Below are 26,220 nucleotides of genomic sequence, written 5' to 3'. Positions count from 1 at the left end.
AATTTGCAATGATTCCAGAAATATGATGGGAGTTATTTCCTTCCCTATGGGGTAGGTAGCTTAGGAAAGAGGAGAGATCAAGAGGACAAAATTTTCCTAAATGTCCCTCAACGATGATACATAAGGTAAATTAAATGACAACAAGTTGTGAAGGTGGGTACCAGTTTTACATATGGCCCATGATTCTAGTGAGAGATTCTTTGGCAGACCAGATTCAAGTGCTGTTCTTTAAATATAACTGGAGACTCCAACAGAATGAAGTCACATTTCCCAAGACATTTATTGATTGTTGACAGTGAGTGGCATACCAGAAGTGCTTACATATTTGTTGGGTATGTCAGGGGATGAATGGTATGTTCTGCCAATTACTGACAGTATATAAAGGTCCAAGGCTAGTAGAAGACACACAGTTCACCACATCCTCTCGCAACCCACGTGAAATCTCTTCTCTTGACAAGATGTGTTGCAACTACGGTAATTCCTGTGGCTGTGGCTGTGGCTATGGCTACGGCTGTGGCTATGGGCCCTATTATGGCTGTAGTTATGGACCTGGCTATGGCTGTGGATATGGCTGTGGATACGGCTCCTGCTGTGGCTATGGCACCAGATATGGCTGTGGCTGTGGCTATGGCTCTGGTTGCTATGGCTACCGGCCATTTTGGTATAGAAGATGTTATTCTTCTTGCTGCTAGAACATCACTGTCCAAGACACGTTTGCTTCTGAAGTGGCACGGCTTAAGGGAGGGCTGATTCATTGATTTATAACCCAATATTTCTATATCCAATGAATTGCATGCTTTCTGTAATTGTGACCTCTACTTAGCATTGGTATGAAGGCTTCCTGTGGCTGAAGGCTATGTGGTATCCTCTGACTATTTTCCAGATGTTAGTCTTTACTTCCCTAATCTGGGTTCTTTGTTGAGACTGTGGTAATATATCTAAAATCCCACAGGGAGGCAAATCCCTTATTCTCAATAAAAATCTTTCATTTTTTTTCTAAGTAATCTCTGTGTTCTTCTTAATGAATGACTCCTTTTTGAGGTGTATGGCATCTTTTGAAACTCGGGCAACAATACATTTCATGAACCTGGGTCTCTTCCTAGATATGATATAAACATTTCTTCTCTTATGTGCATCGGAGATTATGTCTTCTCCTATTTCTTGTATCCATAACACCGCAACATAAATCACACTGTGTAAGAACTATGTCCTTGAGGTAACACTGTATCTAGAATAGAGCTGAAGGCTGGAGGGGTAAGAGGAAGAGTTAGGACACCTCTTTGGGAAGTTGTGACACAAGCTCAAGGGGGAGGAAGTATGGCCTGAGTTCTTTGAGGATGAATGGGGTTGAAGAGAGAAATTTTGGGATTAATGAGAAATTGGGAGCCGCCTCTGTTGAGATGTAAGAAACTAAGGAAATGAGAAGCAAAAGAAAAACGTGATATTGTATTATCTGCATTTTGATGGAAGTGCAAATACATTTGTTGGCATATACTGAGTTTCAGTAAATTGATTTAAGTCAATTAATTTCCAAATCGTTTTGAATGTTTTTGAAAGGCAACTGTCACACACCCTGAAGTCTCAGTAGAAAAATTATAGGTGAATTTCTTGCTGTCAGATGGTTTCATTCTAGTAGGTTAAAAAAAAAGAATAATTCAGATAAATTTAGAGAGATAATTCCTATGGTGTGAATAAAACAGCATCCTTGAGAAGACTGAAGTATTGCAGGGTTAGTTCAAGGATGTATTTTGACATGTTCTGTCACATGAACTGATGTCAGTTTCCAGAAATACTAGAAAGGGCAGTTGTAAATGTAAAGTAGAAAGAGAAATACATAAGGTTTTGGTATGATCAGTGGTGCCACGAGTTTTAGTGCAAAAGAACAATGGCTAGTGCCTTAAATGGGCTTTCTAATGGAGCAGATATAAAATGTAATTAATAGTTCCAGTTGATTTTCTGAGTTTGTGTACATACTACTTTGATGGATTCTGATTTCAGTGTGCTTCTCTCATGTGCCTTTCCAGACCTCTAACGTTTAGATCCTACAACCAAAATTGTCTTTCATACACAATTTCAACCAGCAGAATAAAAGACTCCCTGTCTCGTCTCCATGGCAAGGGTCACTGCACAAATTCTGGATCTGAGAACCTTGGTTCTGGAGACTCCACAACTTGGCCAGTTCCAAGGAAGATGGCTCTGCCATCAAGGTCAGTCTTGGAGGGCAACTACGCCCAGGATATAATGTGTCTTACTGACGAGGAAAGAGATGTTCTTTCAAGAGCTGGACAATTCTCACAGATGGAACATCTGTAAGTCATTTCTGGGGACTGACTGTGTTCTGGATAAATCAGAGGTGAGGAAATTGTATACACAGGGAGAGTCAATTCCAATCATTAGAGTTTGTTGAACATAGAACTTATGGTTTCATTAGGTTCATTTTCATTGAACACTACCTGAAAGAGGGCAGAATAGTATTTATTAGGCACGTATCTCATACTTTCTGTTTCTAGTAAAGAGTTTATCATTTATTAGGCATATGACATAACTTGTATATCTGTAGAAATGACTTTGAACACTAATAGATATCTTGAAAAGGTGAAATTTGTGACTGTTTTAGCAATGAACATTGAGACTTTCGGCTTGAATGAATTGAGAACATTATGACCTATATCCACATTCTTATAGATTCTAAGTGATACCAACATTTGAACATGGTTTTGTTTTAATGTGTCTGTTTGTTATTGGCAGAAATATTGAGTTGAGATTATGTGCCAGGCACTATGCTTAGAACTAACCGATGATTCAAAGACACACAGAAGAAAAGATTTTTTTTTTTTTGCCATTCACCATCAGTGTCCCGAGCTCTTAATGGAAGTGTACAGAAATAAGGGAATAAAGATAGGAAGTGTTTTTCAGTAGTTTGTGGGCATTGTGACCAGAGACTGGCTGTTTAAAAAGTATCATGTATTTCAGGGAACTCGTGCATTGGAATTTATGGTTTTGAATTTCAATAATGATGGAAAAGTAGGAAAATTAAAGGTAAAGAACATTTGTAAGGGGATATGTATGTTTTATATTTGTTGTTAGGGATGAAGCATAGTGGAGTGATCAGATAACCCATAAGCAATATTAGAAAAAAAAACAGTAAGAAATATTCTCAACCAAAAGAAAAATATCTAAAAATGAAACTTCTCCGAAAAGGAAAACAGCAGTTTGATTCAAATCCCTGTGGAAGTCATTCAATACAGGACTGGATGACACTCATTTCTTGGTGTTAAAATTTGAGTATGGAGTAGAAGAAATGATACCTGAATTTGTACTCGTTTCCACCTAGGATTTCATTGTTGTTACAGTGAAAAATAGTTTAAATTTTGGAATCTGCCTGGATATGAACATAGTGACCTGGACATTGAAGATAAGCAAAAACATCACAAACAAATAAACAACATCCCCCCCCCCACTGTATATATGGTGATGAAAGGGTTGGACTTTCAGTTTATTTGAGAAGGAGGGCAATCTTTGGACATAGACACGAGTAAAGAGAGAATCTCAATTATAGATGTGAGGCTACAAAGGTAGGTTTCTTGATCTCAGCACTTTTGACATTTGACATGAGGCACTTCAATGGTGTTGAGGGATTTTCTGTGTCATGAAATGGGCATCATCCTTAGCTTTTACCACACAGAGCCAGTAGATATCTGCAGCAGGTATGTGGGTGCAAGAAGCCTGGTAAGATGTTGCAATGATTCCAGAAAGGAGATGAATTTTTCTTTCCTTATGGAAGGAGGTAGATGTTTTACAAGTTTGGAGAGATCAAGAAGGAGAAATATTTCCTAAAAACCCCTCAGCCTTCTTGTTAAATGATTGGAGATTGTGAACATGGATTTTGGTTTTACTTAGAGTCCATGATTCTACTGAGAAATGTGTTTTGGCAGAATGAAATAAAATGCTGTTTTTAATAAACCTGGAGTCTCCTTAATAATGAACTCACGTTGCCCAAGACATTGTTGATTGTTGACAGTGACTGGCACAGCACAGTTGCTTACATATTTGTTGGGTAAGTCAGGGGATGAGTGACATGCTCTGGTAATTACTGACAGTATATAAGGGTCCAAAGCAAGTAGAAGACACGCACTTCACCACATCCTCCCACAACCCACGTGAATTCTCTTCTCTTGGCAAGATGTGTCGCAACTACGGCAACTCCTGTGGCTATGGCTGCGGATATGGCTATGGCTGTGGATGCGGTCCCTATTATGGCTGTGGTTATGGCCTCCGTTATGGCTGTGGCTATGGCTCCTGCTGTGGCTATGGCACCGGATATGGCTGTGGCTATGGCTATGGCTCCAACTTCTGTGGCTACCGGCCATTTTTCTATAGAAGATGTTATTCCTCTTGCTGCTAGAACATCACTGTCCAAACCCCACTTGCTTCTGAAATGACACGCCTTAAGAGAAGACTCATTCAAGGATCTATACCCCAAGATTTATATATCGGGAACATTGCATGTGTCATAGAAGTTTTGACCTCCAGTAACATTTGTGGCATGTTATCTGGCGAATTGAGGCTATGGAGTATCATCTAACAGTTTTCCAAAAAGTGTTGGCCTTACTCCCTTAATATGGATTCTGTGACGTGACTGTGGCGAGGATATGAACATCCCGCATTTGGGCAAATCACTTATTCTCAATAAAAATGTTTCATTCTCTCCATCAAATGTCTCTGTTCTTTCTTGTGAAAGCCTCCTTTCATGAGGTGTTATGGCCTCTCTTGAACATCGGGCTGACAATATATTCCGTGTACCCGGGTCTCTTTCTTGATATAATACAAGCATTTATTCTCTTTTTTTCCCATCCACCATTTTTTTAAATTGGAAATTTATTGTCAAATTGGTTTTCCATACAACACCCAGTGTTCATCCCAAAAGTTGCCTTCCTCAATACCTATCACCCACCCTCCCCTCCCTCCTATCCCCCACCAACCCTCAGTTTTTTCTCAATTTTTAAGAGTCTCTTATGCTCTGGCTCTCTCCCTCTCTAACCTCTTTTTTGTCTCTTCCCCTCCTCCATGGACTTCTGTTAAGTTTCTCAGGATCCACATAAGAGTGAAAACATATGGTATCTGTCTTTCTCTTTATGACTTATTTCACTTAGCATAACACTCACTAGTTCCATCCATGTTGCTGCAAAAGGCCATATTTCATTCTTTCTCATTGTCAAGTAGTATTCTATTGTGTATATAAACCACAATATCTTTATCCATTCGTCAGTTGATGGACATTTCGGCTCTTTCCATAATTTGGCTATTGTTGAGAGTGTTGCTATAAACATTGGGGTACAAGTGCCCCTATGCATCAGCACTCCTGTATCCCTTGGGTAAATTCCTAGCAGTGTTATTGCTGGGTCATAGGGTAGGAACATTTTTAATTTTTTGAGGAACCTCCGCACACTTTTCCAGAGCGGCTGCACTAGTTTGCATTCCCACCAATGGTGCAAGAGGGTTCCCATTTCTCCACATCTTCTCCAGCATCTATAGTCTGCTGATTTGTTAATTTTAGCCACTCTGACTGGCGTGATGTGATATCTGAGTGTGGTTTTGATTTGTATTTCCCTGATGAGGAGCGACGTTGAACATCTTTTCATGTGCCTGTTGGCCATCTGGATGTCTTCTTTAGAGAAGTGTCTATTCATGTTTTCTTCCTGTTTCTTCTCTGGATTATTTGTTTTTCGGGTGTGGAGTTTGGTGAGCTCTTTATAGATTTTGGATCCTAGCCCTTTGTCTGATATGTCATTTGCAAATATCTTTTCCCATTCCATTGGTTGCCTTTTAGTTTTGTTGAGTGTTTCCCTTGCAGTGCAGAAGCTTTTTATCTTCATGAGGTCCCAATAGTTCATTTTTGCTTTTAATTCCCTTGCCTTTGGAGATGTATCAAGTAAGAAATTACTGCGGCTGAGGTCAGAGAGGTCTTTTCCTGCTTTCTCCTCTAGGGTTTTGATGGTTTCCTGTCTCACATTCAGGTCCTTTATCCATTTTGAGTTTGTTTTTGTGAATGGTGAAAGAAAGTGGTCTAGTCTCATCCTTCTGCATGTTGCTGTCCAGTTCTCCCAGGACCATTTGTTAAAGAGACTGTCTTTTTTCCCATGGATATTCTTTCCTGCTTTGTCAAAGATTAGTTGGCCATACTTTTGTGGGTCTAGTTCTGGGGTTTCTATTCTATTCCATTGGTCTATGTGTCTGTTTTTGTGCCAATACCATGCTGTCTTGATGATGACAGCTTTATAGTAGAGGCTAAAGTCTGGGATTGTGATGCCTCGTGCTTTGCTCTTCTTCTTCAAAATTACTTTGGCTATTTGGGGCCTTTTGTGGTTCCATACAAATTTTAGGATTGCTTGTTCTAGCTTTGAGAAGAATGCTGGTGCAATTTTGATTGGGATTGCATTGAATGTGTAGATAGCTTTGGGTAGTATTGACATTTTAACAATATCTATTCTTCCAATCCATGAGCACGGAATGTTTTTCCATTTCTTTATATCTTCTTCAATTTCCTTCATAAGCTTTCTATAGTTTTCAGCATACAGATCTGTTACATCTTTGGTTAGGTTTATTCCTAGGTATTTTATGCTTCTTGGTGCAATTGTGAATGGGATCAGTTTCTTTATTTTCCTTTCTGTTGCTTCATTATTAGTGTATAAGAATGCAACTGATTTCTGTACATTGATTTTGTATCCTGCGACTTTGCTGAATTCCTGTATCAGTTCTAGCAGACTTTTGGTGGAGTCTATTGGATTTTCCATGTATAATATCATGTCATCTGCAAAAAGTGAAAGCTTAACTTCATCTTTGCTAATTTTGATGTCTTTGATTTCCTTGTGTTGTCTGATTGCTGATGCTAGAACTTCCAACACTATGTTAAACAACAGCAGTGAGAGTGGACATCCCTGTCATGTTCCTGATCTCAGGGAGAAAGCTCTCAGTTTTTCCCCCACTGAGGATGATATTAGCTCTGGGCTTTTCATAAATGGCTTTTATGATGTTTAAGAATGTTCCTTCTATCCCGACTTTCTCGAGGGTTTTTATTAAGTAGGGATGCTTTATTTTGTCAAATGCTTTTTCTGTATCGATTGACAGGACCATATGGTTCTTATCTTTTCTTTTATTAATGTGATGTATCACATTGATTGATTTGCGAATGTTGAACCAGGCCTCCAGCCCAGGAACGAATCCCACTTGATCGTGGTGAATAATTCTTTTTATATGCTGTTGAATTCGATTTGCTAGTATCTTATTGAGAATTTTTGCATCCATATTCATCAGGGATATTGGCCTGTAGTTCTCTTTTTTTACTGGGTCTCTGTCTGGTTTAGGAATCAAAGTAATGCTGGCTTCATAGAATGAGTCTGCAAGTTTTCCTTCCCTTTCTATTTCTTGGAATAGCATAGAAGGATAGGTATTATCTCTGCTTTAAACGTCTGGTAGAACTCCCCTGGGAAGCCATCTGGTCCTGGACTCTTATTTGTTGGGAGATTTTTGATAACTGATTCAATTTCTTCGGTGGTTATGGGTCTGTTCAACCTTTCTATTTCCTCCTGATTGAGTTTTGGAAGAGTGTGGGTATTTAGGAATCTGTCCATTTCTTCCAGGTTGTCCAATTTGTTGGCATGTAATTTTTCATAGTATTCCCTGGTAATTGTTTGTATCTCTGAGGGATTGGTTTAATGATTCCATTTTCATTCATGATTTTATCTATTTGGGTCTTCTCCCTTTTCTTTTTGAGAAGCCTGGCTAGAGGTTTGTCAATTTTGTTTATTTTTTCAAAAAACCAACTCTTGGTTTCGTTGATCTGCTCTACAGGTTTTTTAGATTCTATATTGTTTATTTCTGCTCTGATCTTTATTATTTCTCTTCTGCTGGGTTTAGGCTGCCTTTGCTGTTCTGCTTCTATTTCCTTTAGGTGTGCTGTTAGATTTTGTATTTGGGATTTTTCTTGTTTTTTGAGATAGGCCTGGATTGCAATGTATTTTCCTCTCAGGACTGCCTTCGCTGCATCCCAAAGCGTTTGGATTGTTGTATTTTCATTTTTGTTTGTTTCCATATATTTTTTAATTTGTTCTCTAATTGCCTGGTTGACCATTCATTCTTTAGTAGGGTGTTCTTTAACCTCCATGCCTTTGGAGGTTTTCCAGACCTTTTCCTGTGGTTGATTTCAAGCTTCATAGCATTGTGGTCTGAAAGTATGCATGGTATAATTTCAATTCATGTATACTTATGAAGGGCTGTTTTGTGACCCAGTATATGATCTATCTTGGAGAATGTTCCATGTGCACTTGAGAAGAAAGTATATTCTGTTGCTTTGGGATGCAGAGTTCTAAATATATCTGTCAAGTCCATCTGAGCCAATGTATCATTCAGGGCCCTTGTTTCTTTATTGATCCTGTGTTTAGATGATCTATCCATTTCTGTGAGTGGAGTGTTAAAGTCCCCTGCAATTACCACATTCTTATCAATAAGGTTGCTTATGTTTATGAGTAATTGTTTTATGTATTTGGGGGCTCCCATATTCGGCGCATAGACATTTATAATTGTTAGCTCTTCCTGATGGATAGACCTTGTAATTATTATACAATGCCCTTCTTCATCTCTTGTTACAGCCTTTAATTTAAAGTCTAGTTTGTCTGATATAAGTATGGCTACTCCAGCTTTCTTTTGGCTTCCAGTAGCATGATAAATAGTTCTCCATCCCCTCACTCTCAATCTAAAGGTGTCTTCAGGTCTAAAATGAGTCACTTGTAGACAGAAAATAGATGGGTCTTGTGTTTTTATCCATTCTGATACCCTATGTCTTTTGGTTGGCACATTTAATCCATTTACATTCAGTGTTATTATAGAAAGATACGGGTTTAGAGTCATTGTGATGTCTGTATGTAGCGATGTCTCTGGTACTTTTTCTCACAGGATCCCCCTTAGGATCTCTTTTAGGCCTGGTTTAGTGGTGATGAATTCCTTCAGTTTTTGTTTTTTTGGAAAGACATTTATCTCTCCTTCCATTCTAAATGACAGACTTGCTGGATAAAGGATTCTCGGCTGCATATTTTTTCTGTCCAACACATTGAAGATCTGCTGCCAATCCTTTCTGGCCTGCCAAGTTTCAAAAGAGAGATCAGTCACGAGTCTTATAGGTCTCCCTTTATATGTTAGGGCAAGTTTATCCCTTGCTGCTTTCAGAATTTTATCTTTATCCTTGTATTTTGCCAGTTTCACTATGATATGTTGTGCAGAAGATCGATTCAAGTTACATCTGAAGGGAGTTCTCTGTGCCTCTTGGATTTCAATGCCTTTTTCCTTCCCCAGTTCAGGGAAGTTCTCAGCTATCATTTCTTCAAGTACACCTTCAGCACCTTTCCCTCCTTCTTCCTCCTCTGGGATACCAATTATGCGTATATTACTTCTTTTTAGTGTATCACTTAGTTCTCTAATTTTCCCCTCATACCTCTGGATTTTTTTTATCTCTTTTTCTCAGCTTCCTCTTTTTCCATAATTTTATCTTCTAGTTCACCTATTCTCTCCTCTGCCTCTTCAGTCTGAGCCGTGGACGTTTCCATTTTATTTTCAATCTCATTTAAAGCGTTTTTCAGCTCCTCCTGACTATTCCTTAGTCCCTTGATCTCTGTAGCAAGAGATTCTCTGCTGTCCTCTATTCTGTTTTCAAGCCCAGCGGTTAATTTTATGACTATTATTCTAAATTCACTTTCTGTTATATTATTTAAATCTTTTTTGATCAGTTCATTAGCTATTGTTATTTCCTGGAGATTCTTTTGAGGGGAATTTTACCCTTTGGTCATTTTGGATAGTCCCTGGAGTGGTGCGGACCTGCAGGGCACTTCCCCTGTGCTGTGGTGTATAACTGGAGTTGGTGGGCGGGGCCGCAGTCAGACCTGATGTCTGCCCCCAGCCCACCGCTGGGGCCATAGTCAGACTGGTGAGTGCCTTCTCTTCCCCTCTCCAAGGGCAGGATTCACTGCGGGGTGGCGTGGTCCATCTGGACTACTTGCACACTGTCAGGCTTGTGGTGCTAGGGATCTAGCGTGTTAGCTGGGGTGGGCAGGCAAGGTGCACGGGGGCAGGAGGGGCAGGCTTAGCTCGCTTCTCCTTAGGTGATCCACTTCAGGAGGGGCCCCTCTTCTGTGGGCCTCTCGTCTGCACTTGGGTCCGGAGACTCCGTTCTGCTAGTCTTCTGGTGGTTTTCTGGGTTATTTAGGCAGGTGTAGTTGGAATCTAAGTGATCAGCAGGATGCGCGGTGAGCCCAGCATCCTCCTACACCACCATCTTCTGCTGGTCCGAGAAATACTTTTGAATGTGTTTGAAAGAGAACCATCCTACACACTGAATACATGGTAGAAAAATGGCAGATGAATTTCCTACTCTAAGAGTGTTTACATTTTGTTGGTGTTAATAAATATGTTACAAATTAATTATGACAAATTTAGACACATAATTTGCTTGGAGAGAATAAAACAGCTTCCTGGGGAAGAGAATGAAGGTTCATTAAATATTGGAGTGTTAGTTCGGGGTGGTACTTTGATTTTGGTGTCAAACGAACTGACCAAGTTGAAAGAATGGCTAGAAAGGGCAGTACTAAGGAGAAAGGGGAAGAGAAATTCATTATGTGTTGGGTATGATCAATGGTGCCACAATTTTCAGTTGAAAAGAGGAAGAAGTAGGGCTTTAATGGTGTCCTTTAGTGTCTTCCCTGGTGCGTATACAAGAATGGGATGATTAGCCCAGTCCTTTCTGAGTTTGAGAACCTTCAGTTTGTTGGGGTCTGACTTCAGTGTCCTTTCCTCAGGTGCCATTCCAGAACTCTCACCTTTAGATCCTACCATCGAAAATGTATTTCAGACTCAAATTCAACCAGCAGTGAAAAACCAATCACTGACTCATATGCATGGCAAAGATGAGTGCACAAAGTCTGAGTGTGAGGATCCTAGAGCCAGGAGACTCTAAACCATGTCAAATTCCAAGGAGGATGGCCTTGTCATCAAGGTCAGCCCTGGATGGAGGCTATGCCCTGTATATTAAGTGTCCTGCTGATGAAGAATTAAGCCTTCTCTCAAGGGATGGAATTATCACACATGGGATATTCTAAATCTGATGTGATGACTGAGTGTATTCTGAGTTAGTCTAGGATGGGTACATCGTACAAACAGGGAAAAGAATTCTAATAATTACAGTTTGTTGAAAATCTATTCATTGTTTCATTATGTTCCTTGTATTTGAAGGCTTCTGAAGGAGGGAAGAATATCATCAATTAGGCATGTATATCATAATTTACATATCTAGTAACGGTCTGGTTATTTATAAGGCATAGAAGAACATAAGGAACAATGCATTCACAAACAGACTACTATATTTATTTTTTTATTTATTTGAATTTTTTTTCTTTTTTCTTTTTTTTGAGAGACAGAGTGTCAGGGTGGGAAGGGCAGAGTGAGAAAGAGACACAGAATCTGAATCAGGCTTCAGTCTCCAGGCTGTCAGCACAGAGCTCTACATGGGGCTCGAAATCACAAACCATTAGACATCACCTGAGCTGAGGTTGGACACTTAACCAATGAGCCACCCGGGAACCCCCAGACAACTATCTTCAAAGTGTGAAATTTGAGACTCTCTTAGTCCAAGAATATTGGGGATTTTCAGGTTGAATGGAATGAGATTATTGCGATAATATATTGAATTATTTTATAACTTCTAATGGCACACCAACATTTCAACACGGTTTTTTAAATGCATTTTTTAATTGGAGAAATATTGAAGGAATTCAAATTATGTGCCAGGCTGTACTTCATCGGGAAACAGGGTTGCACAGAATAAAAGACTTTTTTTTCTGCCATTATGCATCTGTATTCAGAAACCTGAATGGAAAGGTACTGGAAATAATGTAATAGAGCTAGAAAACTTTTCCAATAGTTCAGGAGTATTGTGACAAGAAAGGGGGTGTGAGAAAAGCAAAGTGTGTATTCAGGGATTTTGTGCATTAGAGATTATGGTTGTGAATTTCAAGAATGGTAGAAAAGGGAAAATTAAGGTAAAGAACAATTGTAGTGGGTATATTTTCCTTAAACTTCTGGTAAGGGATGAATCACAGCAGAGGGACCACATACCACAGTCTAAAAGTCGTAGGAAATACTGTCAACTGAAGGAAAAATGTCTACTAAGGAAAGATCACAGGAAAGGTAATCAGCAGTTTTATGAAATTCCCAGGTGAAAATATTCAGTAAAAGACTGGATGTCACTCATTTTTTGATGGGAAATTTTAGCATGGAGTAGAAGGAATGATCTTCCTGAGTTTGTACTCCCATCCAGGTTGAATTTTAAAGTTCACAGTAAAAAGTAATACAAATTTTGGATTCTGCCAGATTCATAAAATGGTGATTGATGTAAAGCGTAGACAACGAAGACAAGCAGAAACATCCCAAGAAACAACCATACAAACAAAAAACAGAGACACCTTCATTTCTTCCTTCCTTCCTTCCTTCCTTCCTTCCTTCCTTCCTTCCTTCCTTCTTTTCTTTTTGACTTTATGTCTGGCAATAAAATGATTGCATAAAGGGTTTAGTTGAGAAAAAAAGGAAGTATTTGCAATTAGACACCAATAAAGAGAGAATATAGAGATGTGAGATTCAAACCAAAGTTTCTAGATCTCAACACTATTGGCATTGTACAGCAGAAGTTCCAGTGTTGTTGGGCTTTGTTCTGATGACTGGAATTAGCATCCTCCCTCGTTTATCACACATGGAGCTACTAGGTATCTGCAGTAGGTATCTGGGTGTGAGCAGGCAGAAAAAATTTGCAATGATTCCAGAAAGGAGATGGGAGTTATTTCCTTCCCTATGGGGACAGGTAGATAGCTTAGGAAAGAGGAGAGATCAAGAGGACAAAATTTTCCTAAATGTCCCTCAACCATGAACATAAGGTAAATTAAATGACAACAAGTTGTGAAGGTGGGTACCAGTTTTACATATGACCCATGATTCTAGTGAGAGAATTCTTTGGCAGAGCAAATTAAAATGCTGTTCTTTAAATATAACTGGAGACTCCAACAGAATGAAGTCACATTTCCCAAGACATTTATTGATTGTTGACAGTGAGTGGCATACCAGAAGTGCTTACATATTTGTTGGGTATGTCAGGGGATGAATGGTATGTTCTGCCAATTACTGACAGTATATAAAGGTCCAAGGCTAGTAGAAGACACACAGTTCACCACATCCTCTCGCAACCCACGTGAAATCTCTTCTCTTGACAAGATGTGTTGCAACTACGGCAACTCCTGTGGCTATGGCTGTGGCTATGGCTACGGCTGTGGCTATGGCCCCTATTACAGCTGGAGTTATGGACCTGGCTATGGCTGTGGATATGGCTCCCGGTATGGCTGTGGCTCTGGTTGTGGATATGGCTCCTGCTGTGGCTACGGCCCCAGATATGGCTGTGGTTATGGCTATGGCTCCGGCTGCTATGGCTCCGGCTGCTATGGTTACAAGCCATTTTGCTATAGAAGATGTTATTCTTCTTGCTGTTAGAATATCACCCCATTGTCCTCTAAATACTAAATAAGACACATCTAATGAGAGGGCTGATCAAGGATTCATACCTCACATTTTCTAATTCCATGAAATTGCATGCTTCTCAGAGGCTCACACCTCCAAGCAACATTTCTAGAATGGCATCTTGTGCCTGAAGGCTGTGTGGTATCATCTGACTCTTTTCTAAATGTTGGTGTTTATTCCTTTACTCTGGATTCTGTCATCTGACTGTGGCAACAAGCCTAATACCCCACAGTTGGGCAAATTCCTTATTCTCAATAAAAATGATTCTTTGCTTCTAATAGATCTCTGTGTTCTTGCTTGTGAATTACTCCTTTTTTTGGAGTATTATGACTCCTCTTGAAAATCTAGGTGACAATATGTTTCATGAACATGAGGGCTTTTCCTTCATATAATGCAAAAGTTTCTTCTCTTATGTGCATCAGAGAAAATGCCTTTTCTACCTGTGTCTTCCATCCCTCATGCCCAGGCCCTCACACCTCAACACAAATCACAGATATTTCAGAACTTTGATCTGGAAATCAACTCTATGTAAAATGGAGGTGGAGGGGAAAGGCAAGGAGGGATGTTATCTCTTTAGGGGGTTGTGACACATGCTCCAGGGAGAGGAGGTGTGGCCTGAGTACTTCAAGGATGGATGGAGTGGGAGAGAGAGTTTCCAGAGTAATGAGAAATTAGAAATGGACTCGGGTGTCTAATGAACTAAGGAAAGGATAATTTAGAAGAAAGAAGTGGTATTGTATCATCTGTAATTTAATGGAAGTCTGGATGTATTTGTTGGCATATATTGAGAGTGAGGAAATTGATTTCAGGCACTTAACTCACAAATAGTTTAGAATGTTTTTGAAAGGGAACTATCCTACACTCTGAAGATACAGGAGGAAAATTTGGAGTACTTTCTTGCTCTAAGAGTGTTGACATTCTCATGGCAATATTTAAAAATAAGTAGGAATTAGTTGAAATTAATTTGGAGAGATCATCCCTATGGAGGCAATAAAACATCTTACTGGGGAAGAGATTGCAGGCTGAAGGATTGTGGAAAGAGTTCAAGGAGGTATTTTGACATTTTGTGTCAAATGAACTGATGCCATTTGAAAGAAATACTAGAAACAACAGTTGTAAGTATAAAGGAGAAAGAGAAATTCATGAAGGTTGGGGTTTGATTGGTGGTGCCACTATTTGTAGTGGAAAAAAGCAAGGGATAGTTTGGGAGTTGCGAGCTTACTATTGTGTTGGGTTCTTACCAAAGTGTCTTTTCCTCATGTGCCTTCCAGAACTCTAACAGTTAGAGCGTACATCAGAAAAAAGTGTCTTCATACTCAATTTCTACCAGCAGAAAGAATGACTCACTGTCTCATCTCCATGACAAAAGTCACTGCAGAAAGTCTGAGTCTGAGGACACTGGAGCTAAAAGACTCCATCCACAACATGGCCAATTCTAAGGAAGATAACCATGCCATCAAGGTCAGCCCTGGCATGAGGCTATGCCCAGGATATTAAGTGTCCTGCTGTGGAAGGATCAGGGCTTCTGTCATGGGTTTGAAGTTTTCAATATGGAACATCCTAAGTCTGTTCTGAGGACTTCCTGTGCTCTGGGTTAGTCAAGGTTGGGTAAATCCTACAGACAGGGGAAGGATTTCCAATAATTACAGTTTGTTAAAAATCTACTCATTGTTCTATTATATTCCTTGTCTTTGAAGGCTTTCTGAAAGAGGGAAGAACATCATCAGATAGGCATGTATATCACAATTTACATATCCATAAAGGGTCGAAAATTTATTAGGTATACAAGATAACTTGCACGTCTGTGACAAGGTGTTCATAAACTGACAAGTATCCTCAAAATGTGATATTTGAGTCTCACTCGTTAAAAACTTTTGAGACTTTCAGGATGGAAAGAGGAGAATGGAATGAGAACATGGTGATAATATATTGAATTATTGTATAACTTCTAATGGCACACCAACCTTTGAACATGATTTTTTTTTAATGCATTTCTTTACTGGGGAAATATTGACTGAATTCAAATTATGTGCCAGGCTCTACTTCATCTGGAAAGAGGGGTGCACAGAAGAGGAGATTATGTTTCTGCCATTATGGATCTGTATTCAGAAACCTGAATGGAAAGTTCAGGTTAGAAATACTGCAAGAAAGTTGGAAAACTTTTCCAATAGTTCAGGAGTATTGTGACAAGAAAGGGGTTGTTAGAAAAGCAAAGTGTGTATTCTAGGAATTTTGTGCATTAGAGTTTATAGCTGTGAATTTCAAGAATGGTAGAAAAGTAGAGAAAATTAAGCCAAAGAACAATTGTAGTGGGTATGTTTTCCTTAAACTTCTGGTAAGGGATGAATTAGAGCAGAATGATCAGATAGAGCAGTCTAAAAATCGTAGGAAATACTGTCAACTGAAAGAAAAATGTCTAGAAAGGAAAGATCACAGGAAACGAAATCAGCAGTGTTATGAAATTCCCAGGTGAAAACATTGAGTAAAAGACTGGATGTCACTCATTTCTTTGATGGGAAATTTTAGCGTGGAGTAGAAGGAATGATGCTCCTGAGTTTGTACTCCCTTGCAGCTTGGATTTTAGAATTGTCACAGTAAAAAGTAATACAAAGTTTGGATTCTGCCAGATTCATAAAATGGTGATTGATGTAAAGAGTAGACAACAAAGATGAGCAGAAACATCCCAAGAAACAACCATACAAACAAAAAACAGAGACACCTTCCTTTCTTCCTTCCTTTCTTTCCCTTTTCTTTCTTTCTTTCTTTCTTCCTTTCTTTCTTTCTCTCTACTCTCTCTCTTTCTTTCTTTCATTATTTCTAAATTCTCCCTTCCTTCTTTCCTTCCTTGTTTTCTTTTTGACTTTATGTCTGTCGATGGAATGATTGAATAATGGGTTTAGTTGAGAAAAAAAGGAAGAATTTGGAATTAGACACCAATAAAGAGAGAATATATAGATGTGAGGTTACAAACCAAGGTTTCTAGATCTCAACACTATTGGCATTGTACAGCAGAAGTTTCAGTGTTGTGGGCTTTGTTCTGTTGGCTGGAATTAGCATCTTCCCTCGTTTATCACGCATGGAACTAGTAGGTATCTGCAGTAGGTATCTGGGTGTGAGAAGGCAGGTAAAAATTTGCAATGATTCCAGAAATATGATGGGAGTTATTTCCTTCCCTATGGGGTAGGTAGCTTAGGAAAGAGGAGAGATCAAGAGGACAAAATTTTCCTAAATGTCCCTCAACGATGATACATAAGGTAAATTAAATGACAGTAAGTTGTGAAGCTGGGTACCAGTTTTACATATGGCACATGATTCTAGTGAGAGATTCTTTGGCAGACCAAATTAAAGTGCTGTTCTTTAAATATAACTGGAGACTCCAACAGAATGAAGTCACATTTCCCAAGACATTTATTGATTGTTGACAGTGAGTGGCATACCAGAAGTGCTTACATATTTGTTGGGTATGTCAGGGGATGAATGGTATGTTCTGCCAATTACTGACAGTATATAAAGGTCCAAGGCTAGTAGAAGACACACAGTTCACCACATCCTCTCGCAACCCACGTGAAATCTCTTCTCTTGACAAGATGTGTTGCAACTACGGCAACTCCTGTGGCTATGGCTGTGGCTATGGCTATGGCTGTGGCTATGGGCCCTATTATGGCTGTAGTTATGGACCTGGCTATGGCTGTGGATATGGCTGTGGATTCGGCTCCTGCTGTGGCTATGGCACCAGATATGGCTGTGGCTGTGGCTATGGCTCTGGTTGCTGTGGCTACCGGCCATTTTGGTATAGAAGATGTTATTCTTCTTGCTGCTAGAACATCACTGTCCAAGACACATTTGCTTCTGAAGTGGCACGGCTTAAGGGAGGGCTGATTCATGGATTTATACCCCAAGATTTCTATATCCAATGAATTGCATGCTTTCGGTAATTGTGACCTCTTGTTAGCATTTGTATGAAGGCTTCCTGTGGCTGAAGGCTATGTGGTATCCTCTGACTATTTTCCAAATGTTAGTCTTTACTTCTATTCTGGGTTCTTTGTTGAGACTGTGGCAACGTATCTAAAATCCCACAGGGAGGCAAATCCCTTATTCTCAATAAAAATCTTTCATTTTTTTTCTAAGTAATCTCTGTGTTCTTGCTAATGAATGACTCCTTTTTGAGGTGTATGGCATCTTTTGAAACTCGGGCAACAATACATTTAATGAACCTGGGTCTCTTCCTAGATATAATATAAACCTTTCTCCTCTTATGTGCCTCAGAGATAATGTCTTCTCCTATTTCTTGTATCCATAACACCTCAACATAAATCACACTGTGTAAGAACTATGTCCTTGAGGTAACACCGTATCTAAATGGAGCTGAAGGCAGGAAGGGTAAGAGGAAGAGTTAGGACACCTCTTCGGGAAGTTGTGACACAAGCTCAAGGGGGAGGAAGTATGGCCTGAGTGCTTCGAGGATGAATGGGGTTGAAGAGAGAAATTTTGGGATTAATGAGAATATGGGAGCCGCCTCTGTTGAGATGTAAGAAACTAAGGAAATGAGAAGCAAAAGAAAAACGTGATATTGTATTATCTGCATTTTGATGGAAGTGCAAATACATTTGTTGGCATATACTGAGTTTCAGTAAATTGATTTAAGTCAATTAATTTCCAAATCGTTTTGAATGTTTTTGAAAGGCAACTGTCACACACCCTGAAGGCTCAGTAGAAAAATTATAGGTGAATTTCTTGCTGTCAGATGGTTTCATTCTAGTAGGTTAAAAAAAAAGAAGAATTAATTCAGATAAATTTAGAGAGATAATTCCTATGGTGTGAATAAAACAGCATCCTTGAGAAGACTGAAGTATTGCAGGGTTAGTTCAAGGATGTATTTTGACATGTTCTGTCACATGAACTGATGTCAGTTTCCAGAAATACTAGAAAGGACAGTTGTAAATGTAAAGTAGAAAGAGAAATACGTAAGGTTTTGGTATGATCAGTGGTGCCACGAGTTTTAGTGCAAAAGAACAATGGCTAGTGCCTTAAATGGGCTCTCTAATGGGGCAGATATAAAATGAGATTAGTAGTTCCGGTTGATTTTCTGAGTTTGAGGGCGTACTACTTTATTGGATTCTGGTTTCAGTGTGCTTCTCTCATGTGCCTTTCCAGACCTCTAACATTTAGATCCTATAACAAAAATTGTCTTTCAGACACAATTTCAACCAGCAGAATAAAAGACTCCCTGTCTCATTTCCATGACAAGGGTCACTGCACAGATTCTGGGTCTGAGTACCCTTGGTCCTGGAGACTCCACAACTTGGCCAGTTCCAAGGAAGATGGCTCTGCCATCAAGGTCAGTCCTGGAGGGAAACCACGCCCAGGATATAATGTGTCTTACTGACGAGGAAAGAGATGTTCTTTCAAGAGCTGGACAATTCTCACAGATGGAACATCTGTAAGTCATTTCTGGGGACTGACTGTGCTCTGGATAAATCAGAGGTGAGAAAATTGTATACACAGGGGAAGTCAATTCCAATCATTACAGTTTGTTGAACATAGAACTTATGGTTTCATTAGGTTCCTTTTCATTGAACACTACTTGAAAGAGAGCAGAATGGTATTTATTAGGCACATATCTCATACTTTCTATTTCTAGTAAAGAGTTTATCATTTATTAGGCATATGAGATAACTTGTATGTCTGGAGAAATGACTTTGAACACTAACAGATATCTTCACAAGGTGAAATTTGTGACTGTTTTAGCCATGAACATTTGGGACTTTTGGCTTGAATGAATTGAGAACATTATGACATATATCCACATTCTTATAGATTCTAAGTGATACCAACGTTTGAACATGATTTTGTTTTAATGTGTCTGTTTGTTATTGGCAGAAATATTGAGATGAGATTATGTGCCAGGCACTATGCTTAGAACTAACTGATGATTCAAGGACACACAGAAGAAAAGATTTTTTTCTGCTATTAAACATCAGTGTCCCGAGCTCTTAATGGAAGTGTATAGAAATAAAGCAATAAGATAGGAAGTGTTTTTCATTAGTTCATGGGTATTGTGAGCAGAGAGTGGGTATTTAAAAAGTATCATGTCTATTTCAGGGAGCTCGTGCATTGGAATTTATGGTTTTGAATTTCAATAATGATGGAAAAGTAGGAAAATTAAAGGTAAAGAACATTTGTAAGGGGATATATGTATTGAATTTGTTGTTAGGGATGACACATAGTGGAGTGATCAGATAACCCATGAGCAATATTAGAAAAAAAAAACAGTAGGAAATATTCTCAACCAAAGGAAACATATCTAATAATGAAACTTCTCTGAAAAGGAAGTCAGCAGTTTTATTAAAATGCCTGTGGAAGTCATTCAATAAAGGACTGGATGACACTCATTTCTTGGTTTTGAAATTTGAGTGTGGAGTAGAAGAAATGATACCTGAATTTGTACTCGTTTCCAACTAGGATTTCATAGTTGTTACAGTGAAAAGTAGTTTAAATTTGGATTCTGCCTGATTATGAACATAGTTACCTGGACAATGAAGATAAGCAAAAACATCACAAACAAAGAAACAACTTCCCCCCCGCCCTCCACTGTGTGTCTGGTGATGAATGGGTTGGACTTTCAGTTTAGTTGAGAAGAAGGGGAATCTTTGGACATAGACACAAGTAAAGAGAGAATCTCATTTATAGATGTGAGGCTACAAAGGTAGGTTTCTCGATCTCAGCACTTTTTGCCATTGACATGAGGCATATCAATGGCGTTGAGGACTTTTCTGTGTCCTGAAATGGGCATCATCCCTAGCTTTTACCACACAGAGCCAGTAGATATCTGGAGCAGGTATCTGGGTGTAAGAAGCCTGGTAAGATATTGCAATGATTCCAGAAAGGAGATGAATTTTTCTTTCCTTTTGGACAGAGGTAGATGTTTTACGAGTGTGGAGAGATCAAGAAGGAGAAATATTTCCTAAAAACCCCTCAGTCTTCTTGTTAAATGATTGGAGATTGTGAACATGGATTTTGGTTTTACTTAGAGTCCATGATTCTACCGAGAAATGTTTTTTTGGCAGAATGAAATAAAATGCTGTTTTTAATAAACCTGGAGTCTCCTTAATAATGAGCTTACGTTGCCCAAGACATTGTTGATTGTTGACAGTGACCGGCACAGCACAGTTGCTTACATATTTGTTGGGTAAGTCAGGGGATGAGTGACATGCTCTGGTAATTACTGACAGTATATAAGGGTCCAAAGCAAGTAGAAGACACGCACTTCACCACATCCTCCCACAACCCACGTGAATTCTCTTCTCTTGGCAAGATGTGTCGCAACTACGGCAACTCCTGTGGCTATCGCTGCGGATATGGCTGTGGCTGTGGATGTAGTCCCTATTATGGCTGTGGTTATGGCCTGCATTATGGCTGTGGCTATGGCTCCCGCTGTGGATATGGCTGTGGATATGGCTGTGGCTATGGCTATGGCTCCAACTTCTGTGGCTACCGGCCATTTTTCTATAGAAGATGTTATTCCTCTTGCTGCTAGAATATCACTGTCCAAACCCCACTTGCTTCTGAAAAGACACGCCTTAAGAGAAGACGCATTCAAGGATCTTTACCCCAAGATTTATATATCGAAAACATTGTATGTGTCATAGAAGATTTGACCTCCAGTAACATTTGTAAGATGGCAGCTTGTGGCTTGAGGCTATGGAGTATCATCTAACAGTTTTCCAAAAAGTGTTGGTCTTACTCCCTTAATATGGATTCTGTGTTGTGACTGTGACAAGGATCTGAATATCCCACATTTGGGCAAATCCCTTATTCTCAATAAAAATGTTTGATTCCTTCTATCAAATGTCTCTGTTCTCTCTTGAGAAAGACTCATTTCTTGAGGTGTTATGGCCTCTCTTGAAAATTGGGCTGACAATATATTCCATGTACGCGGGTCTCTTTCTTGATATCATACAAGTATTCCTTCTCTTACATGCATCGATATAATGTCTTCTCCACCTAAATCTCACATCCCTAACACTCCAACACAAATCACACAGTATTGCAGAACTGTGCCCTGGAAATCACACTGTAGGTAGAATGGAAGTGGAAGGAGAAGACGAGGACAGGGAGGGATGGCACCTCCTGGGAGGTTGTGACAGAAGCCAAAGGGTAAGGGGGTGTGGCCTAAAGGATGAATGTGATAGAAGAGAGAGTTTCTGGTATTCAGGAGAAATTGGAAGCTGCCTCAGCTGAAGTGTAAAGAACCAAGGAAAGGGTACGTTAGAAGAAAAGCGTGGTATCATATCATCTGAATTGGATGGATTTGCTAATATATATGTTGGCATAAATTGAGTTTGAATAAATTGATTTAAGTCACTTAATTGACAAATACTCTTGAAGGTGTTTGAAAGAGAACCATCCGACGCACTGAATACATAGTAGAAAAATTGCAGATGAATTTCCTACTCTCAGGGTGTTTACATTTTGTTGGTTTTAATAAATATGTTACAAATTAATTATGACAAATTTAGACACATAATTTGCTTGGAGAGAATAAAACAGCTTCCTGGGGAAGAGAATGAAGGTTCATTAAATATTGGAGAGATAGTTCGGGGTGGTACTTTGATGTTCGGTGTCAAACGAACTCAAGTTGAAAGACTGGCCAGAAAGGGCAGTACCAAGCAGAAAGGGGAAGAGAAATTCATTATGTGTTGGGTATGATCAATGGTGCCACAATTTTCAGTGAAAAGAGGAAGGAGTAGGGCTTTAATGGTGTCCTTTAGTGTCTTCCCTGGTGCGTATACAAGAATAGGAGGAGAAGCCCAGTCCTTTCTGAGTTTGAGAACCTTCGGTTTGTTGGGGTCTGACTTCAGTGTCCTTTCCTCAGGTGCCATTCCAGAGCTCTCACCTTTAGATCCTACCATAGAAAATGTATTTCAGACTCAAATTCAACCAGCAGTGAAAAACCAATCACTGACTCATATGCATGGCAAAGATGAGTGCACAAAGTCTGAGTGTGAGGATCCTAGAGCCAGGAGACTCTAAACCATGTCAAATTCCAAGGAGGATGGCCTTGCCATGGAGGTCAGCCCTGGATGGAGGCTATGCCCTGTATATTAAGTGTCCTGCTGATGAAGAATTAAGCCTTCTCTCAAGGGATGGAATTAACACACATGGGATATTCTAAATCTGATGTGATGACTGAGTGTGCTGTGAGTTAGTCTAGGATGGGTACATCCTACAATAGGGAAAAGTATTATAATAATTACAGTTTGTTGAAAATCTATTCATTGTTCCATTATGTTCCTTGTCTTTGAAGGCTTTCTGAAGGAGGGAAGAATATCATCAATTAGGCATGTATATTATAATTTACATATCTAGTGAAGTTCTGGATATTTATAAGGCATAGAGAACATATGGAACAATGTGTTCACAAACAGACACCTTTATTTACTCATATATTTAAAATTTTTTCATTTATGTATTTATTTATTTATTTATTTATTTATTTATTTATTTATTTATTTTGAGAGACAGATGTCAGCGTGGGAGGGGCAGAGTGAGAAAGAGACACAGAATCTGAATCAGGCTTCAGTCTCCAAGCTGTCAGCACAGAGCACTACATGGGGCTCAAACTCACAAACCATAAGATCATCACCTGAGCTGAGGTTGGACACTTAACCAACTAGCCACCCAGGCACCCTCAGACAACTATCTTTAAGGTGTGAAATTTGAGACTCTCTTAGTCCAAGAATATTGGTGATTTTTGGGTTGAATGGAATGAGAATATTGCGATAATATATTGAATTATTTTATAACTTCTAAATGGCACACCAACATTTGAACACGGTTTTGTTCTAATGCATTTTTTAATTGGACAAATACTGACGGAATTCAAATTATGTGCAAGGCTGTACTTTCTCTGGAAAGAAGGGTGCACAGAATAAGAGACTTTTTTTTCTTCCATTATGCATCTGTATTCAGAAACCTGAATGGAAAGGTACTAGAAATAATGCAGTAGAGCTAGAAAACTTTTTCAATAGGTCAGGAGTATTGTGACAAGAAAGAGGGTGTTAGAAAAGCAAAGTGTGTATTCTAGGGATTTTGTGCATTAGAGCTTATAGTTGTGAATTTCAAGAATGGTAGACAAGTAGTGAAAATTAAGCTACAGAACAATTGTAGTGGGCATATTTTCCTTAAACTTCTTGTAAGGGATGAATCACAGCAGAGGGATCACATACCCCAGTCTAAAAGTAGTAGGAAATACTGTCAACTGAAGGAAAAATGTCTACTAAGGAAAGATCACAGGAAAGGAAATCAACAGTTTTATGAAATTCCTGGTTGAAAGCATTCAGGAAAAGACTGGATGTCCCACATTTGTTTGATGGGAAATTTTAGTGAGGAGTAGAAGCAATGATTCTCCTGGGTTTGTACTCCCTTGCAGCTTGGATTTTTTAGTTGTCACAGTCAAAAGTCATCCAAATTTTGGATTCTGCCAGATTCATAAAATGGTGATTGATGTAAAGCATAGACAACCAAGATGAGCAGAAATATCCCAAGAAACAACCATACAAACAAAAAGCAGGGACACCTCCATTTCTCCCTTCCTTCCCTCCTTCCTTCCTTCCTTCCTTCCTTCCTTCCTTCCTTCCTTCCTTCGTATCTGTCTTCTTCTTTCTTTCTTCTTTCTTTCTTTCTTTCTTTCTTTCTTTCTTTCTTTCTTTCCTCTTTTCTCCTTCCTTCCTTCCTTCCTTCCTTCCTTCCTTCCTTCATTCCTTCCTTCCTTTCTTTTTGACTTCATGTCTGGTAATGGAATGATTGGATAAAGGCTTTAGTTAAGAAAAAAAGGAAGTATTTGGAATTAGACACCAATAAAGAGAGAATATAGAGATGTGAGATTCAAACCAAGGTTTCTAGATCTCAACACTATTGGCATTGTACAGCAGAAGTTCCAGTGTTGTTGGGCTTTGTTCTGATGACTGGAATTACCATCTTCCCTTGTTTTTCACACTTGGAGCTAGTAGGTACCTGCAGTTGGTATCTGGTGTGAGAAGGCAGGTAAAAATTTGCAATGATTCCAGAAAGAAGTTGGGAGTTATTTCCTTCCCTATGGGGACAGGTAGATAGCTTAGGAAAGAGGAGAGATTAAGAGGACAAGAATTTCCTAAATGTCCCTCAACGATGATATATAAGGTAAATTAAATGACAACAAGTTGTTTAAGGTAGGTACCAGTTTTATGTATGGCCCATGATTCTAGTGACAGAATTCTTTGGCAGAGCAAATTAAAATGCTCTTCTTTAAATATAACTGGAGACCTCAACAGAATGAAGTCACATTTCCCAAGACTTTTATTGATTGTTGACAGTGAGTGGCATACCAGAAGTGCTTACATATTTGTTGGGTATGTCAGGGGATGAATGGTATGTTCTGCCAATTACTGACAGTATATAAAGGTCCAAGGCTAGTAGAAGACACACAGTTCACCACATCCTCTCACACCCACGTGAATTCTCTTCTCTTGACCAGATGTGTTGCAACTACAGCAACTCTTGTGGCTATGGCTATGGCTGTGGCTATGGCCCCTATTATGGCTATAGTTATGGACCTGGCTATCGCTATGGCTATGGTTGTGGCTATGGCTACGGCTGTGGCTATTGCCCCTATTATGGCTGTAGTTGTGCACCTGGCTATGGCTGTGGCTGTGGTATGGGCTATGGCTGTGGATATGGCTCCCGGTATGGCTGTGGATATGGTTCCTACTGTGGCTATGGCTCTGGCTGCTATGGTTACCGTCCATTTTGCTATAGAAGATGTTATTCTTCTTGCTGCTAGAACATCTCCCCATTGCCCTCTAAATAAGACACATCTAATGAGAGGGCTCAATCAAGGATTCATACCTCACATTTTTCTGTATCCAAGAAATTGCATGTTTCACAGAGGCTCACACCTCCAAGCAACATTTCTAGAATGGCATCCTGTGCTTTAAGGCTGTGTGGTATCATCTGACTGTTTTCTAAATGTTGGTCTTTGTTCCTTTACTCTGGATTCTGTCATCTGACTGTGGCAACAAGCCTAACACCCCACAGTTGGGCAAATTCCTTATTCTCAATAAAATGATTCTTTACTTCTAATATATTTCTATGTTCTTGCTTATGAATTACTCCTTTTTTTGAGGTATTATGACTCCTCTTGAAAATCTAGGTGACAATGTTTTTCATGAACATGAGGGCTCTTCCTTCATATAATGGGAGCATTTCTTCTCTTATGGGCATCAGAGAAAATGCGTTTACTACCTGTGCTTGCACCCCTCATGCCCAGGCCCTCACAACTCAACACAAATCACAGAGTATTTCAGAACTTTCATCTGGAAATTACACTCTATGTAGGTAGAATGGAGGTGGAGGGGAAAGGCAAGGAGGGATGTTACCTCTTTTGGAGGTTGTGAGACAAGCTCCAGGGAGAGGAGGTGTGGCCTGAGTACTTCAAGGATGAATGGAATGGAAGAGAGAGTTTCCAGAGTAATGAGAAATTAGAAATGGACTCGGGTGTCTAATGAACCAAGGAAAGGATAATTTAGAAGAAAGTTGTGGTATTGTATCATCTGTAATTTAATGGAAGTCCGGATG

The 26,220-nt window shown here is 39.4% G+C and overlaps 6 protein-coding genes across 6 annotated transcripts; all 6 read left to right on the top strand.

Moving 5' to 3' along the window:
• The first annotated feature begins 458 nt into the window (after positions 1-458).
• Positions 459-692, top strand: LOC124526060 (keratin-associated protein 6-2-like). The gene has a single exon (XM_047098769.1). It carries the CDS (start codon positions 459-461, stop codon positions 690-692), a length of 234 nt encoding a protein of 77 aa, XP_046954725.1.
• A 3,491-nt stretch (positions 693-4,183) lies between these two features.
• LOC124526094 (keratin-associated protein 21-1-like) lies at positions 4,184-4,405 on the top strand. The gene has a single exon (XM_047098832.1). It carries the CDS (start codon positions 4,184-4,186, stop codon positions 4,403-4,405), a length of 222 nt encoding a protein of 73 aa, XP_046954788.1.
• Positions 4,406-13,305: 8,900 nt separating this feature from the next.
• LOC124526126 (keratin-associated protein 6-2-like) lies at positions 13,306-13,578 on the top strand. The gene has a single exon (XM_047098883.1). The coding sequence runs from the start codon at positions 13,306-13,308 to the stop codon at positions 13,576-13,578; it is 273 nt and encodes a 90-aa protein (XP_046954839.1).
• Positions 13,579-17,192: 3,614 nt separating this feature from the next.
• Positions 17,193-17,426, top strand: LOC124527023 (keratin-associated protein 6-2-like). The gene has a single exon (XM_047100279.1). It carries the CDS (start codon positions 17,193-17,195, stop codon positions 17,424-17,426), a length of 234 nt encoding a protein of 77 aa, XP_046956235.1.
• A 3,494-nt stretch (positions 17,427-20,920) lies between these two features.
• LOC124527024 (keratin-associated protein 21-1-like) lies at positions 20,921-21,142 on the top strand. The gene has a single exon (XM_047100280.1). The coding sequence runs from the start codon at positions 20,921-20,923 to the stop codon at positions 21,140-21,142; it is 222 nt and encodes a 73-aa protein (XP_046956236.1).
• Positions 21,143-25,120: 3,978 nt separating this feature from the next.
• On the top strand, positions 25,121-25,426 carry LOC124527304 (keratin-associated protein 6-2-like). Its single transcript, XM_047100481.1, has one exon. The coding sequence runs from the start codon at positions 25,121-25,123 to the stop codon at positions 25,424-25,426; it is 306 nt and encodes a 101-aa protein (XP_046956437.1).
• The last annotated feature ends 794 nt before the right edge of the window (positions 25,427-26,220 follow it).

This window comes from Lynx rufus, unplaced genomic scaffold (assembly GCF_022079265.1).
Source record: "Lynx rufus isolate CCGP_SWC_20201006 ecotype Redwood Valley unplaced genomic scaffold, mLynRuf1.p SCAF_5, whole genome shotgun sequence".
Classification (NCBI taxonomy): Eukaryota; Metazoa; Chordata; class Mammalia; order Carnivora; family Felidae; genus Lynx; species Lynx rufus.
This window is presented reverse-complemented; position numbering and strand designations above follow the sequence as displayed.